The sequence below is a fragment of the Neodiprion fabricii genome, chromosome 5 (genome assembly GCF_021155785.1).
Source record: "Neodiprion fabricii isolate iyNeoFabr1 chromosome 5, iyNeoFabr1.1, whole genome shotgun sequence".
Classification (NCBI taxonomy): domain Eukaryota; kingdom Metazoa; phylum Arthropoda; class Insecta; order Hymenoptera; family Diprionidae; genus Neodiprion; species Neodiprion fabricii.
Window position 1 is genome coordinate 27,215,317 of NC_060243.1, and position 15,425 is coordinate 27,230,741.

At 35.3% G+C, this 15,425-nt stretch overlaps 2 protein-coding genes across 5 annotated transcripts; one reads left to right on the top strand and one right to left on the bottom strand.

Moving 5' to 3' along the window:
- Positions 1–51: 51 nt before the first annotated feature.
- LOC124182134 (transmembrane protein 65) lies at positions 52–10,962 on the bottom strand. Of its 3 annotated transcripts, none has more exons than XM_046569002.1 (7): positions 10,829–10,962; positions 10,227–10,522; positions 5,860–5,985; positions 1,772–1,813; positions 911–978; positions 622–825; positions 52–540 (listed from the first exon to the last, which is right to left on the bottom strand). In XM_046569002.1, the coding sequence occupies exons 2-7, from the start codon at positions 10,486–10,488 to the stop codon at positions 409–411; spliced, it is 834 nt and encodes a 277-aa protein (XP_046424958.1). In that variant the 5' UTR covers positions 10,489–10,522; positions 10,829–10,962; the 3' UTR covers positions 52–408. The 3 variants fall into 3 exon arrangements, with proteins under 3 accessions (XP_046424958.1, XP_046424957.1, XP_046424955.1); XM_046569001.1 differs by having other exon boundaries at positions 1,772–1,804; positions 10,227–10,650; positions 10,829–10,930; XM_046568999.1 differs by having other exon boundaries at positions 10,227–10,650; positions 10,829–10,930.
- A 797-nt stretch (positions 10,963–11,759) lies between these two features.
- On the top strand, positions 11,760–14,419 carry LOC124182135 (COP9 signalosome complex subunit 5). 2 transcript variants are annotated; one of them, XM_046569003.1, is made up of 5 exons: positions 11,760–11,894; positions 12,199–12,370; positions 12,541–12,775; positions 12,910–13,104; positions 13,197–14,419. In XM_046569003.1, the coding sequence occupies exons 2-5, from the start codon at positions 12,219–12,221 to the stop codon at positions 13,641–13,643; spliced, it is 1,029 nt and encodes a 342-aa protein (XP_046424959.1). In that variant the 5' UTR covers positions 11,760–11,894; positions 12,199–12,218; the 3' UTR covers positions 13,644–14,419. The 2 variants fall into 2 exon arrangements, with proteins under 2 accessions (XP_046424959.1, XP_046424960.1); XM_046569004.1 differs by having other exon boundaries at positions 11,795–11,832.
- The last annotated feature ends 1,006 nt before the right edge of the window (positions 14,420–15,425 follow it).

The following is a 15,425-nucleotide window of genomic DNA, read 5'->3' on the forward strand; positions in this document are numbered from 1 at the left end:
CGAGGTGCTCGCAAAATTCACTTACCCTTCAATGACAAAATATACCCGTAATACTTTAAGATCCGCTAATTCGGTTTAATATCGTTTCACATCTCTATATACATACATACATTAAATACATACATATATGCATAGGTTGTAATAATTTAAAAAGAAAACCCGTGCTGTTTTTAAGTGGTTGATAGCGATACCAAAATTGTATATAATACAATTATTTCGAATTATCGTAATTTCTTCATAAATAATAATCTACACATACTTGAATCACCAGTTGATCGCTAAAATCGTTGCTTTCTTTCGTCACGCGATCTCTTTTTGTACAATAATCATATTACAAAGTAGTGCTGCGCTAATTTGAAAGAAGAGAAGAAAAAAAAATACCGAAAACCCGAGAATCGGGTGAATCTTCTAAGCTACCGCCACTACCGGCTCTTTCCCGGCTATCGACGTTTTGGCCTCCTTATCTTTTCCTCCCTTGTGAAGTATGAGCAAAGGCGACATCCCCAGCAGGCAACCGATCGTCACTCCGAGAACACGACCCTGAAAAAGAGATCAAAATCAATTATCCAAAGGACTCGGACGACGTTTTGTTTATTCATTTTTTATTTCGGATCAATTCACCAAGTTTGCGGCTCTCCTCGACTTGGGCATGTCCATTTGAATTGGCGTCAATTTCGGCGCCTTGAAGCCGATCTTCTGGACGAGACGTTCGACGTAGAATGCCGAACCTATTCCAAGGATATCGGAAATTGTGTTTCCGAATGCCGCCGCTGCCATGGTCGAAAGTGATATAAAGGCTCCGAGACTCGTCTCAATTTGATCGCCCTGTAATTTCGATGTTGATTTACAGAATTCATTGGGAAATTACAATATACGTCAAAATACGCGTATTGATTGAATCTATACATACAGCTATGATCATGAAGAAGTTGTCGAGGAAACCAAATCCGATGAACGGAATAGCGTTCGTTATCGACACTGAAATTATTCACATTTTTAAACACCTACCAGCAATTGCTCTGTAGCTAGTAATCTCTTAAATCGTTCAAATAATACACACAAAGTAGTGCTGGGCGATTAATCGGCAGTTTCGATTAATCGTTCTTTCGATTAATCGACCCTTTGAATTTACAGTTTTTTCCAATTAATCGATTAATCGACGGTTTCGATTCATATACCGATTGACCGGCCGAATTATTACGAGGCGATCGATCAATCGATTAATCGAGACCGTCGATTAATCGATTAATTGGGAAAAACAAATATCCGAAATCGTTGATTAATCGCATAGCACTAATATAACGTATTCTAGATGATAGAAGCGAAGATCGGAGTAAACGAATCAATTGCTGTAATGATCGTAAAATTTATTCGCCCGAATTAATAGAGTTCGTAAAACATTCGCAAGGAATGATTTGTTGAAAAGATTTATCCAGAGTTAAAATATTGATTCGTTTATCCCGATATTGCTTGTACAATGTACATATGCACTTTGTATTTTATTATTTCAGCCAATTTTGTATAGTCAGTAAAATCGTTTTCGAGGATCAAGAAACGCAGAACCTTTAATGATTGGAAATATTCTTGTCGCTGCGAAGAGTGATTTGAAAATTGTAGATCATGAGCGTTCGATTATTAATTAAGTAAATAGATAAATAAACGAACGAATGAATACAGTGGATTAGAAGATTAGATAGTCGTTCGAGACGCTTAAATTAAACAGTATATACCAAAATATCCAAAGCGCCTCGCTGTTTTGCAAGTTACATACCTCGAATCAAGTCCTTTCTGGTCGGTTGCGGTACTGTTTCAGCTGTAAAATAAGATTATTCAAATAAAAAATTTCCAATTTTTTAATCAATCTCTACAAGTCTCTACGCTAAATCACCCATGTGTTTAAAATATTTCTAATTACTTACTGCTTAATTCTCAGAGCAATTAGTATCGTGCAAGCATTTCCATGCAAGTTGACGAGTGTGTTTTGCAAATTTTCAGATATACGGTAGCTCCGTGCTGTAGAGTTAAAGTTATTTTCACTAAGTATACATGTTTATATTATCTAACGAACAGTCGCAAGCAAAATCATAGCACGAGGGTAAGTGTACAACAAAGATAACCCTTGTAGAATTAGCTTCGACCTCAAACGCAAATAGCATTGTGGGTGGCCGTAAGATAATCAATTACCCACTTTCCGACAGTCGGAAAGTCAATTGTTCAATCAGTTTTTCAATGATACCGAAAGAGAGACCAACCATGCAAATTTTTAAAAACTATATAAAATCATAAATGCATAAATTTTTATTTTTATTATTCTCGTGACGTTGTATACGAAATATTTAGAAAGAGTAATTAAATACGGCAAATACAATTCGCATGCATTATTCACCATAGATTCATTCTTCTTTGCATACCCATAACAAAATTATTAAATAAATCCTTATTTCATGGTATTATTGAGTATTGTGAAAATGATTGATTGAACTCGGTATTTGTTGCGTAAATATTATTCTTGGATATGAAGATCAGAACAAAACGGTTTTCTGTGTTAACGTTTCAGAGCCCGGATGGGGGCCCTCCTCAGAACAAATATATTTAGGAACATCTTTCACGAACAGAAAATTATGTAATACAAATTAGTTATTACAAAACTAATATGTAAGAGGCTTATGTGATAAGCAAGGCTAATTAAGCTGATATAATTAAATGAGAATTACCTGATGATGACATGGAACTTGCAATTTCGAAGAAAAAACAACACGTGGAAGTAATAAACAAAGAGTAGAATTTATAAGCCTCTTACATATTAATTTTGTAATAACTAACTTGTATTACATAATTTTCTGTTCGTGACAGATGTTCCTAAATATATTTGTTCTGAGGAGGGGCCCCCATCCGGGCTGAAACGTTAACACAAAAAACTGTTTTGTTCTGACCTTTATATCCAAGATTAATATTTACGCAACATTATTAAGTATTGTTAGTAGGTGATGAAAAGGCCAATTTACGAAAACATTCTTTTCCCTGCGGGAAAAGAAACAAACGATAACGGTGATTGTTTAGATGCGTATAATAATAGAAATCGAAGTGTCGCGTTAGTAGCGATAAATAAATGATAATATATTAACGTAATAAAATTGCATGCCAGGGTAAAATTTTCTTGAAAAAAAAATCATATTCGTCTTTCACAAAACAATAAAATAAACTAAGAAGAAATTACTCAATTATAATCATGCGATAGTTCGTATATTCGTTGCTTAATAATGGTTAGAAAACTTACAGGATATCGAAATTTTCCAGGGAAAGAGAAAGCCAGTAAGAGAAAAAAAAATCATTACAAGTAATTATTACATATGATTTAAAGAATGACGAAATATCGAATTACTTACAGAGAATACAAATAATAATTGTATGGAAATAATTGCGAGAAAGCCAGCTGAAATGATTCTATAAAAATTATTATAATTATTTTTTTTTTTCAAGTAATATAAACATATACCAATTACGTTTTTATGCCTAATGCCACGTTTTAATATTCGTTTATTTGTATTTAGAAACGGCAGCTTTTATAAAAACAATTACTACTCTAATTTTACTCTATAACAGAGCCAATTCCCGATTAGTTCGCTATTTTACCTAACAGGCTAACAGTCACGAATGCGCATTATCAAATGACTATACATAATGCATGGTATCAAGTATATATATATATATATATATTAGAGTGTCCCAAAAAAACCGACTATTTTTTTTTTTTCAAAGAACATTGAAAAATCGTTAGAGTATCTCTAGAAAATGACCCTGTGAAAATATAAGCTCTTAATATTAATATTTAGAGGTGGCGATTTGTAATTTTCTATTTCCCATTTAAATAACATGGGAAAATTTTTTTTTGAACTTTGGAATTTTGTGATGGGATAACGAGCTACTTCATAAGTATGACAAAATCAGGTCTTATGGGAAATTTGATGCTCTACAAAAAAGGTCTGATTGACATTTTGCGTAAATCCAGCCGTTTCAAAAATATCGAGCCTCAAACTTTGGACTGTTTAAAACTATGCTTTTTTTTTTGGTAAATACAACAAAAATTAATTTATATGTATTATAAACCCAGAATTATCAACTGAACAATAAATATATGCATATATTTATTCTTATATTTATTCTTCAGTTGATAATTCTGGGTTTATAATACATATAAATTAATTTTTGTTGTATTTACGAAAAAAAAAGCATAATTTTAAACAGTCCGAAGTTTGAGGCTCGATATTTTTAAAACGGCTGGATTTACGCAAAATGTCAATCAGACCTTTTTTGTAGAGCATCAAATTTCCTATAAGACCTGATTTTGTCATACTTATGAAGTAGCTCGTTATCCCATCACAAAATTCCAAAGTTCAAAAAAAAATTTTCCTATGTTATTTAAATGGGAAATAGAAAATTACAAATCGCCACCTCTAAATATTAATATTAAGAGCTTATATTTCCACAGGGTCATTTTCTAGAGATACTCTAACGATTTTTCAATGTTCTTTGAAAAAAAAAAAATAGTCGGTTTTTTTGGGACACTCTAATATATATATATATATATATATTTATAAAATTTTCACAGTCTACCCCATGCATTTCGTTTATTATATGCCCATAATATTCTTACGTAATGCTTTCATCTGAAGTTCCACTGTGCAGTAGAGCGTGATAAAAAATAAATCAGTAATAAGTAATACGTTAAAACGAAACGTAATTTAAATTATTCTCAAACTGACCGAATGAAAATGATCGATCTGCGCCGAATTGAAAGACGGTTGATTACAATTTAAAAAAGAATTTCCCACTTTCTCAGATTTTTTTTATAGATTCGACGCAAGTTAATTCCTTACTATATTATCTACGCGCATTTAATTGAACAATTACTCTACATTCTAGCTGCTATAACAGACATTCAGAGAATTATTAAAAATTAGCCAATGTTTGAATATGACAGGCGACTATTAATGAATGACTGAATGAACAAAAAAAAAATAATAACATACAAGCAACTAAACAAAGTGAGACACAATTTCCCGCAACGGTACAACTTTTTATCTTTCAAGTTTTTGAGACGACGGCAAACTTTTATTAAATTTACAGTTAATTAATACCTAAATTTGATGAAATGATTTTTTTCGTAATCAATATTCTTCAGTCATTTTTCAAATCCTGGTCTCAAACATCACTTGAACACTATGCGTTTTCTATGCGTTAAAGTATAGATGTACAAAAAGCTAGACAGAACAACATTAAACTTCATGATCTTCTTCTTTTCACCGTCACCCAATTTTCATTTCCATTCACAGCATTAAATCCCGATCTCCTTGTCATGCTGTTAATTCTGTTAATCTTGTGTTAAGCTGCGGAATCGATCAATTAAACGGGTATAACAAGCAACGCGATATAATTCAATCACCTCAACAAGAAGCTGTACTGTACAACGCATACAAGATGAAAATCGCACGATACGTGTAATTGTAAAATTTTTTTTTGCCAACAATCCCTCATTTATTTCACTCTAGTGAAAAGTTTTTCAATTTTAAAAAATTCCCCAAATATCCAAATTTACAACCGTTAAAATATGATTTCCGATATAAATATAGGAACATAAATCGAAAAAAAAAAAAAAAAAGAAATTTTCACCATCGAGCAAAATAATTATCAGCTGCCGAAATGTGGAAGCGGGGAAATTGGATTTATGGATCGAAGAACACGAACTGGCAGACAAGCGGAAAAAAAAAAACAAGCAACCTTTGCTGGGCTCTGTAAAATTCAGTATGTTATATAACATGTATATATATTTGGTTTCAGTATCTGAAGTCATGCGCGTACCATACTTTCGCAGTAACCAATCCTCTGGCACAGCGCAGTAAGTTCCTGTGGGATCGACGTCTCCCAGGCTGGGTACTCGGCTGGGTCGTCCAAATTTGCTCCTCCAACGAAACGCCGCCAGTTGACCTGTGCCGTGTAACAAAAAGAGCAATAAAAATGCTCGACATTGAAACGATCGTATATAACAAACATGCAATATGACGATAATAATTAATATACAGGCATATGACGTAAAACGAACGTATAATGATGACGATTTTTCGTGTTATTGTATTTGTAGAATACGTTAAATACACAGCTATAATAAACCTAAATCTGCAAGTCTGATTATCGCTCATGTCCACACATTCCATTTCCGTCTTGTTTAATCCATATGTGTACATATAGATATTGCATAATGGCACCGATTTAACAGGATATATAAGACTTGGATGAACGTTCCTGGTATTGACCCAAAGGCTCCGCAAAATGGGCTTGAATATTCATGAAATCCATGGCCTACGAAGTATCCATGTACGTTGTTAAACGACATTTCAATTCACGTGTTTTTTTCACATCATTATTACCTAATGTCATTGATAATTGTCAAATTTTCCAAGCTTGAAAACGTGCGCTAATTTTAATTAATCTTCGTGATAAAACAAAAAAAAAACTTTTTAAATAAAAAATGGTTCAGGAAAATCAAATCTAAGAACGTCGGCAGAATTAGTACAAAATGTACGGTAGTGATCCTAATCTGGTAAAAATATCTCTCTAAATATATCACTCGTAACTCAAACAATGCCGTAGAGAGTTTCTAGACTACTTTCGCGCTCAGAGAATAAATGAATCCTGCAAGCTGCGGCGTGTATTGTGAAATATTTCACGGATATCGAATCACTTTGAAGTTAGTGACGTTATTGTAAACGGTGCGTTTTGAGGAAAACCGTTATTTCGGGAATTTTTAACTGTCTGAAATTCAGTAATTCGTATAATAAAGCAAGTCACGCTCATATTTTGTAAATTCCGTTCCTTCGGTCATTATAAAATTGGAAAACAACGATTTTTTTTGTCCGATAATAACGTTACTAACTTCAACCTCGTGATATCCAGGCATTTGATCTTATAAAGAATAAGAGAAGAAAAAAAAACACAAAATGGCATCGGAATATCATGTTGAAGTTAGTAACGTTATCTTAACGATCCATGCTGAGGAAAAATCGTTATTTCGCGATTTTGGAACTGTTACCGTAACAAAACAAAAGATACTCAAATTTTACAATCTTAGTTCCTTCAAAATCATTGTAAAAATAAGAATTTAGTGATTTTTCCCCCAACGTTTCGTTACGTCACTAACTTTAGCGTCGTGTCGAGATAAGAATCTTTAAATATTTACACTGTATTATACGTGCACACGGTTGAAATTTCAGGGGTTTGAAGTTAGTAACGTTATCGTAACGAAACATTGAGGAAAAAAATCACTATTTTCTTAATTTTACAATGATTTTTAAGGAACTAAGATTTCGAAATATGACTATTTTGCGTTGCATCACGTTTCACTGAATTTCCAACAATTCTAAAATGGCGGAATAACGGTTTTTCCTCAGTACGAATCGGCACGTTAACGTGACTAACTTCAATGCGATGGAACCTCATATTTTTTTCTCCCACTCGATCTAATAATGTTAAAATTTTGATACGTAAAAGCATATTATCCAAAACATGATTTCACAAACGATTATAGGAAAAATAATATATTTACAGAGGATCTGATAATCGTCTAAATTATCCGTGTTACAGCAATCTTACTTCTTCTTCTTCGGAAGCTAATAAATTCTCTCGTATAAGGTATTAGATAGGTATAAACAGATAAATGTATACTACATTCACGTGTTACGATTACATTATTCCAGGGGATTCTGCCGAGGAGCGAGTTGCAGCTTTACGATCGTCCCAAGTCCTACGTGCCCAACGTCACGTTGCTTTAGGTTAGAAAGGGCTTTTTAAATACTGCGAATGGTTTCATGGCCGCAGTAAAATCGTTGCGCCATTGAACCCTTCGGAGTACAGTTCTGGTAAATTGGGGTTTTACTTTAAGGCTACGCAGTTACGCTGCAACAAGCGTGCAGATGTACGGAGAGATACCTTCGAGTGTGTCCGTCCTTGTACGAAATTCACACGTTCGTAAAATATACACAAGATTTCTCGACGAAACGAAACGACACGACCTACCGCATTGTCATCATCGCGTCGCGCAGGTATTGCATCATCTTATTTGTGAAGACAACGTCTGGACCAACGGTTTCTTTATTATAGAAACAAGTGCAATGTCTCTTGACACACAACGTCGGAGAATTAATTTGCAATACTACTATACACGAGAAATCCTCTTACAGGTATAAATATTCGAATGATCGTATAATTACGATTGTTCGAGTAATATTCATCATCTCTTCGTCAAATTAACGTTATCTTAAGATAATTTTCTCGGCTAAGAAAAATATTCTCAACCATGAATGAAAGTATAAATGCATTGATTGAAGTAAATTCGCAATTTACGCGTAGATAGGTCATTGAACGAAATTTGACATGAAACCGTGTTTTCCATCAAATCTTGTGGCGAATGGATTTTATAGTTGTAATAAAAGCTGAGAAGCCGATATAATCCGACTGTTAATCAAAAACGTATACACGCAATCTTAGCTTTGAATCAACGTACACGCGTATCGATTCAGTTCTTAAGAACCTCGATGAATAGGCATTATTTATTATATGTTACATCGGTAACTCGACTTTATCGCTGATTCTGAGAGGATTTCTATTATCCAATATCAATAAAGGTTCGGACCTGATTCAGACGGAAGTTCATCATTATCGAAACAGGCATCGACCGATCTATAATCATCAGTCCGACGAACGTAGTCAATACGCTATGAACGACTAGTCACGTGTATGACACGTATGTATAATATGTGTACGTAAATCAGCCAGCATGGCAAGGAAAGCTATTAATTATAGAAACTGTGACGAAAAGAATGCCAAGGACAAATATTTAACCCATCACGGTCACGGTATTGGACTGAGGTTACTGTCACAGTGCCAAGTATAATTATTATATATACGAGTAACGCATAATGCGATGGACGCGTGAATTATTTCATTTGTACGCTTTGTATTAACCAATTTTTTCCCCAGTACAGCCTTTAATCCGATTACGCAGGGGAGTGTGTTTCAACCCGTACAAGCCAGCCAGCTCATAATTACCCGCGATTTCGGTTCATAAAAGATAATTAATACGTGTAACGTGTAATTAAATTAAACACGCTGCATCGTGTATAACAAATTTTTAAACTACAATTCTACCAATTTGTGTTGTACAAACAGTTACAAGTCTAACGAAGGCGGCAGGTGTGTTTATGATGTCATAAATGCGATAAACGTTAAGTGAACTGACTAACTCTCAAGTATGACAAGCTAACTACACCTCCTTAGGTAAATGGTTAACTTGACACACATTTTTTCCCTTCAAAGAGAAATAAAATTAAATATTATCAAGTTTAATTCAATAATTTCGATCTTTTGCACATTCCGAGAAACTAACAGCGATTTACCGCCAATCAATGACGACATCGACTGTCTATAGATGTTTGGTTGACTTTCACCCTCCGCAAGGGTTCTTGGGTATACTTTGAAATTCTCTATGTCAGACTGCAAACATTTGGCTCGACTTTGGATACACTCAAATAATTAGCGGCAACTCCAATCTTTCTAGACGCCAGTTTATTTTCATTACGATGTCACTTTCCGTGACGTATGTTGTGACTAAATTGAAGATAGACAAACTGTACAGTAAAATTACGAAAGTCCGGGCGGTATTGGCGTCAATGACGCGTCAGTGACGTCATATCCACCTGGCTACCCGTCCGGGAATTACACCTCGCTTCGGACCTGACATGACTTTTCTATATGCCTGAGTACACACGCACGCACGTGTTAAAGCCGCGCGTAACGTAGCAACGGTGATTTTTCGACACGTGAGAAAATTAGGAATATCCATAATACTGATCTACTATTATGTATCTTTGTTGTGAATTTTTTTTTACACCTGCGGAGTCATTACCAATACCAAATTACTCAGGGTATCAATTTATAGAATTTAGAACAACAATACAGACATATTATCGTAAATCAGTAAACACGGAACGGGTAAATCGCTTCGACATTAGAAAGACAGAAAGAAAGACAGAAAGAAAATGAAAGAAACGCATGTTTTATGTATAACGAGGTCGCCTCTCTTTCTCCCCGATTCGTCTTGGCAAGCTACGCACTACAATTATCACAGGGGGCAAATACATCCAGTGACATCGTCGAATCGGTATCATTCGTACCTTCATACTCTGCTTTTACTTTTTGAGACTGAGTTTCCTGCAGTGCCGATATGAGCACGTCCCTCTCCTCGGGTGTCAGGCGTACAGCGAGATCCCTCGCCTGTTGCTTAGATAAAATCGGCGGGGTCTCGGGGGTCTCGACGTTCCGTGGAGCACCAGCAGTAGCAGTACTTGTGGTAGCTGTAGTAGCCGAGGGGGAAACCCCCGTTGTCATAGATGCCCGCAATCGGAGGTCCGTTGACCCCCGTGACGTCGGTAACATGCGCTTATTCGGAGTCCTGCAGCACGACGACGAGCTGCTCGAGGATTTTTTAGACATTAAATATAATTCACTGCCACAGCACATGGTATGGGAATAATTGTCATATATCGACAGTTTTCTCAACGTTGATGCACCGATTCCGGGCCCAAACTTCGCCAAACACTGCAATGACGTCACAGGTCCACTCATTCTCGTTTCGAAACTTTTTACTCTACCCTTTTGATTTTACAACCAATAATATATTCATTCGCTTTTCAATACTATCTATGCGGCACCTATTTATATCTATGGCACTCTTTATCGACTGAACATTTACGTTGAACGCTCGAACACAACTCACCGACTCTGCGAATCTGGGCTCACTGACTGACTGACTGACTGACCGGAGTCTAGATCCCCTGCGGTGACCTACGCTCTCTACCGGCATCAGCCGCTCGCGTCGATGCGACGACTCCTCCCCCTCCCCCTCCCCCCACCCCTGCCCTACCCATTCTGATTCTTCGGTTGATGTATACATATTCAAATTTCCTGGATGTATGTCCACGGAGTTGATCCAATTCCCTGTTCTGCGATCCCTTCATTTCTCGGATGAGTACGTGGGATTTTCGATTCTTCCTTATGTATTATTAGTATATTATAAATTTCTGTCTTCGGTGTTTTCCCTATTCTTCGTAGTTTAATGCCGTAAGGCGGGATCCAAGTAAACCAAAATGAATTAAATAGAATTGAGTACGTCCAAAAACTCAGTTAATTAGAATTAATCCAAATTGAAATGTTTTATGGGCTAATTCTTTTGAATTTGTTATAATTCATGTTAATTCCTATTTTACCGTGTGCAATTCGATTTAGTTTACTGGGATAACACAACTCCGGCTATGCTTCCATATTTGCCGTATTTGACGAAATGGCAATAAAAAAATTAACGTGTATGAAATATCCAATCTGCAGTGATATCGTTCAAACGAATTTTAATTACAACTGCGATAACTGATACAACGAATTAAAACCTTTTTAATTAATTCTCAGTCACGAATGATTCACGCAAAAGCAAATCGCGCAATGATAAAATTTCATTCATGATTCCATTAAAGAAATGAATTGTAAAAGGGAGTAATAAAATTTAGAGTACGCAATATAAGTACAACACTGATCAGTAATCTCTGCACAGAAAATACACAATGAGATGACTAATTTCATGATGAGTCTCATTTGTTTTTCAATTTAATTTACAGCGCCCTCAGAGCGAGCAATTCGTGACGGATTTTTTTTGAACTAAACATCGACACCAGTGACCCCTACTGCAAAACTAGTGGATATGCGAATTCGAGAAGATATTTAAGTTAGGTTTGTTTACGACCGTCGAAGAGTTTCTTTTCGAAAAGATTATTTTCAAGAAGTATATACGGGTATGGATTTTAGTCAACTGTTCTGATCCATAGTTTTCTACAGTTTGGCTAACTACTCTGTCGATATTTGATACGAATTTTTATAATAAGTTTACTTTACATAAACTCAACTGCCGCACCGTATTTCTGTTCGATATTCACATTTCACGTTTTTGCGAATTATTTTCCGTTAAGTTCTCCACAAATAATAAAAGCGATCAATTTATAGTCATCCATCCATCCATCCATCCATCCATTTATCCAGCGGTATTAGGCAGATAGAAAAATCCGTTTATGTTCATCAAATGTCAATTTCTGTTTCCAGGATAAAGAAGATCGTTAATAATGGCAAGCACGTCGAGCGATCAGTCGTCCACGGCACAGAAAACATGGGAAATGACAAATAACGTTGAGACCATAAGCACAGCAGATGAAATCTATCGATACGATCGTCAGGAGCAGCTTGATATACTCGCTGCCAAACCATGGGAAAAAGAGTATGAACTATGCCTGCTCAGTTATTTCAATATCCGAGAGAAAATCCACTCATCAATCTATACTGAACACGTCCGCAATTTTTTTTTCGTGTTTTTACCATATCCGTCTCTAATTTAGTAATAACTATCAAGTAACTGATCTATTATTGACTAAAATTTGATCTTTTCAGTCCTCACTTCTTCAAAGACATCAAAATATCGGCGCTAGCTTTGCTGAAGATGGTTATGCATGCCCGATCCGGCGGAACTCTTGAGGTCATGGGATTACTCTTGGGAAAAGTAACGGCGAATACTATGCTCGTCATGGATTCGTTCGCTCTTCCCGTTGAGGGTACTGAAACTCGAGTCAATGCCCAGGCCCAAGCATACGAATATATGACCGCTTACATCGAGGCTGCTAAACAGGTAACGGTGAATCAATATTTTTGGGTTGTAAAATGTGCCAAGACTTTCACCTCCATTGGCTGAATCAATACTGATACATTCTACAACTGTCTTACAGAGTAGACAAAAAAATGGGACTGACGACATTTTTTCAGGTTGCCCGTCACGAAAATGCCATCGGTTGGTATCACAGTCACCCGGGTTACGGATGCTGGTTATCAGGAATTGACGTCTCCACTCAGATGTTGAATCAAAATTTTCAAGAACCATTCGTAGCGATTGTAATTGACCCTGTTAGAACTATTTCAGCTGGAAAAGTATGCCTTGGAGCTTTCAGAACATATCCCAAGGTTAATATAATAAATGATTTGAACACAATTACTAGGAAATTATACCTGAATTTGTTTGATTTAATCATTTTCGTGCCGTTTAATTCCCACAGGGTTATAAACCACCCAACGACGAGCCATCAGAGTACCAAACAATACCGTTGAATAAAATCGAAGACTTTGGAGTACACTGCAAGCAGTACTATTCCTTGGAAGTAACGTATTTCAAATCCTCCCTTGATCGTCGACTGCTTGATTCTCTCTGGAATAAGTACTGGGTTAACACGTTGAGCTCGTCCAGTTTGTTGACGAATGCCGACTACACGACTGGACAGATATTTGATCTTTCCGACAAACTGGAACAGTCTGAAGCAGCACTTGGTCGAGGAAACATGCTCGCCGCAACTAATGATCCTTACGACCGTCGGAGCGAGGACAAACTCGTCAAGACGACAAGAGATAGCTGTAAAACTACAATTGAAGTTATACATGGTCTTATGGCTCAAGTTATCAAAGATAGACTTTTCAATCAATTTGGAACCGGCAAAAAAGACTCTTAAGCTTATTTTCTCTTACAGTGCAGTTTTTCTATTGTATACCTATTATTAAAAAGATAAATAAATAATAATATTGTGATTTGCAACAAATTTACTATGTTCAATACGAAAATCATTCCAATCATAATGAGAATATTACAAATCAGAGGTGATAATGTAACTGGTTACCAAATCGTAACTACTTCTGTCCCTATACATTATTTTATTTAAAAATGCAAAGTTTACTAGATGTCAAAATTTTTATAAGAATCTGTTATGACTTTGTAGTATCCTACTCCACATATATTCCAATGAATTATGACTTGTACAGTTGAAGCTGCTGAGTTGCAGTAGTATATTCATGAATTCACACACAGGCACAAACTTCCCAATAAATTCATTTTGTCTTTCAGCGCAGTGCTTTTAAACAGTAATTACAGTAACAAGTCAAAGTTTTATGTAATACAAAGTAACAGTATTCAATTATTGTGGAATAAAAATACGTTTTATTTTCACACCTTGACTCACTAAAAAGTATATACAGCATCTTTATCATTATCCATTATTATTGTAACCGATAAATATACACACATTTACACATAGGTATGTACATACATATATTTATAAATGCGTATATATTTATATAAAACTCAAATAATTATGAGAACAAGTAGGCAGGGTTCATCCCTATTGGAGGGCTGAAACTTCTTTGTCAACATAATCATGCATACACTCAGTTACACGTATCCTGCAGATTAACTGCAATCACCCGTTACGAACACAATTCACAAGGGACGGACCTAATATACGAAAAATCCTAACTACCGATAAAATCGGTGCAATAGTGCATGTCCATAATCCTTTGTAACCAAGCAGTAACTTAAAGTTACAAGATTATGTTTTTTTTTTTGTAAATTTATCTTTACAATGCTTTAAGTACAACCTTGCCATTAATATTTAATTGCCAATTTCCAGGCACATATATGATTTCTTTCAACTACAGCTCAACTGACATCATAATTACCTCTCTCTGCCTTTCGATAAACAACACTTAAGCAAATATTGAAGCAAAATCTTCTTTTTTTTTTTTTGAATTTGCAAAAGTGCCTAACGCAACGATGTAAGCATACAACAGCGATAAAATAAATATTATACGTATTCATACATTATATTAAACGCGTGAATTAGCGATTCATTGGTGCAGCTAAATGAATATATAATAACAAATATTAAAAATTATAGTCCAAATACAGTAATAGTGGAGACGAGGTATGATAGAATTTAAATGTAGCAGAATCCAGAGAGAGGAAAAACTTGGGATTGTCAGGGGGATTCGGTACAATACAATGCTGTAATTTATAAAGGGAATCCTCGGTCTTCAAGACCTTAATAGTTCCCGCATTTGTTACGTACATACGTATAATTTGGGATGTAAAATTATGACATGAGTAGCAAATGTTTTAATATTCAGTCCTCAGCCCTCCAATGATAATAATTAATCAAGGATTCTACGTCTAACAAGGATTCTAGCAACTCATTCCTATTAGTAGGGTGAATCGCATTAAATCATTTTATCCAACATAACTTGATAGATAGTTATAATTGTACATAAAACGATTGTAGCAATGTTATTTACGATAATTAACAAAATTATCATACACGTAGTACTACAAATATCCCTCCCCCCTGGCCCCCTGCCAAAAATTAAAAATAAACCAAAAAAAAAAAAAAAACAATGTTCATGAGCCCCAATTATTTATTGTATATAATATAGTCACGTTTGGCATGACAATTTCTATCTAATAT